The sequence below is a fragment of the Mastomys coucha genome, unplaced genomic scaffold, assembly GCF_008632895.1.
Source record: "Mastomys coucha isolate ucsf_1 unplaced genomic scaffold, UCSF_Mcou_1 pScaffold23, whole genome shotgun sequence".
NCBI classification, from domain to species: domain Eukaryota; kingdom Metazoa; phylum Chordata; class Mammalia; order Rodentia; family Muridae; genus Mastomys; species Mastomys coucha.
In genome coordinates, this window is record NW_022196906.1 from 16,477,167 (window position 1) to 16,478,335 (window position 1,169).

The following is a 1,169-nucleotide window of genomic DNA, read 5'->3' on the forward strand; positions in this document are numbered from 1 at the left end:
CACCTGTGTGTTGTCTTTGATGTACAGTAAGTTGTGAATTACAGTAGAAAGCTTTCTTGCACTCTTTACATTCGTAGGGCTTCTCACCTGTATGTGTTCTCTGATGTACTGTGAGGTCTGACTTGCGGTAGAAAGCTTTCCTGCACTCATTACACTCATATGGCCTCTCACCAGTGTGAGTTCTCTGATGTCGAGTGAGGTCTGACCTACACTGGAACGCCTTCCTGCAGTCTTTACATTCATAAGGCTTCTCACCCGTATGAGTCCTGTGATGTACAGTGAGCTGTGACTTACAGTAGAAAGCTTTATTGCATACTTGACATTCATAAGGCTTCTCACCGGTATGAGTCCTATGATGTACAGTGAGCTGTGAATTGCAGTAGAAAGCTTTATTGCATATTTTACATTCATAGGGCTTCTCACCTGTATGAGTTTTCTGATGTGCAGTGAGGTCAGAATTACGGTAGAAAGCCTTCTTGCAGTTTTTACATTCATAGGGCTTCTCACCTGTATGAATTCTCAGATGCACATTGAGCTGGGACTTGCTGTAGAAAGCTTTCCTACAGTCTTTACATTCATAAGGCTTTTCACCTGTGTGGGTCCTCTGATGCACAGTGAGGTGAGACTTGCAGTAGAAAGATTTCCCACACTCTATACATGCATGGGGTTTCTCACCTCTCTCTAGCCTCTGATACTGACTGAAGGTAGATTGAGAATAGAAAGCTTCTCTGCATTTCTTACAGTCATATGGATTCTTGCATGTGTGATATTTCTGCTTTGTGCTATACTGTGACTTCAGGTAAAATGCTTCCAAACATACTTCGCATTCATAGGATTTTGCCCCTCGGTGAATTTCCTCATGAATCTTCAGTTCTGCCTTAAGATAAAAGAATTTGTTATACTCTTCATATTCACAGGGAATGTCCTGTAGAAGTTACTATCTGAGCTTTTCTGGTCATGATTTCCTAATGAGATTTCTCACAGTGACTACATTGAAGTCACTTCTCTGCACTGTTAAATATAGCTTCTTTTACTGAATTCAGTCAGAGTGTTATCTCACATACATTGTATTAGAACCCTTGTTCCTAATCTGCACCTTGACTTGAATAAACGGTGCCTCATCAAAGGATTCCCCATATTTACTGAGCTCATTACAACTCCCCTACAAA

General features: G+C 41.1%; 1 protein-coding gene across 3 annotated transcripts in view; it reads right to left on the minus strand.

Moving 5' to 3' along the window:
• LOC116072048 (gastrula zinc finger protein XlCGF17.1-like) overlaps positions 1-1,169 on the minus strand; it is a 5,942-nt gene that overhangs the window by 297 nt on the left and 4,476 nt on the right. Inside the window, exon 4 of one of the 3 annotated variants that reach the window (XM_031343258.1) lies at positions 1-877. This exon is cut by the window's left edge and continues 1 nt beyond it. In XM_031343258.1, the coding sequence (XP_031199118.1) occupies positions 1-877 (877 nt within the window). The remainder of the gene's footprint in view (positions 878-1,169) is intronic. The other 2 variants (XM_031343259.1, XM_031343260.1) reach the window with 2 other exon arrangements.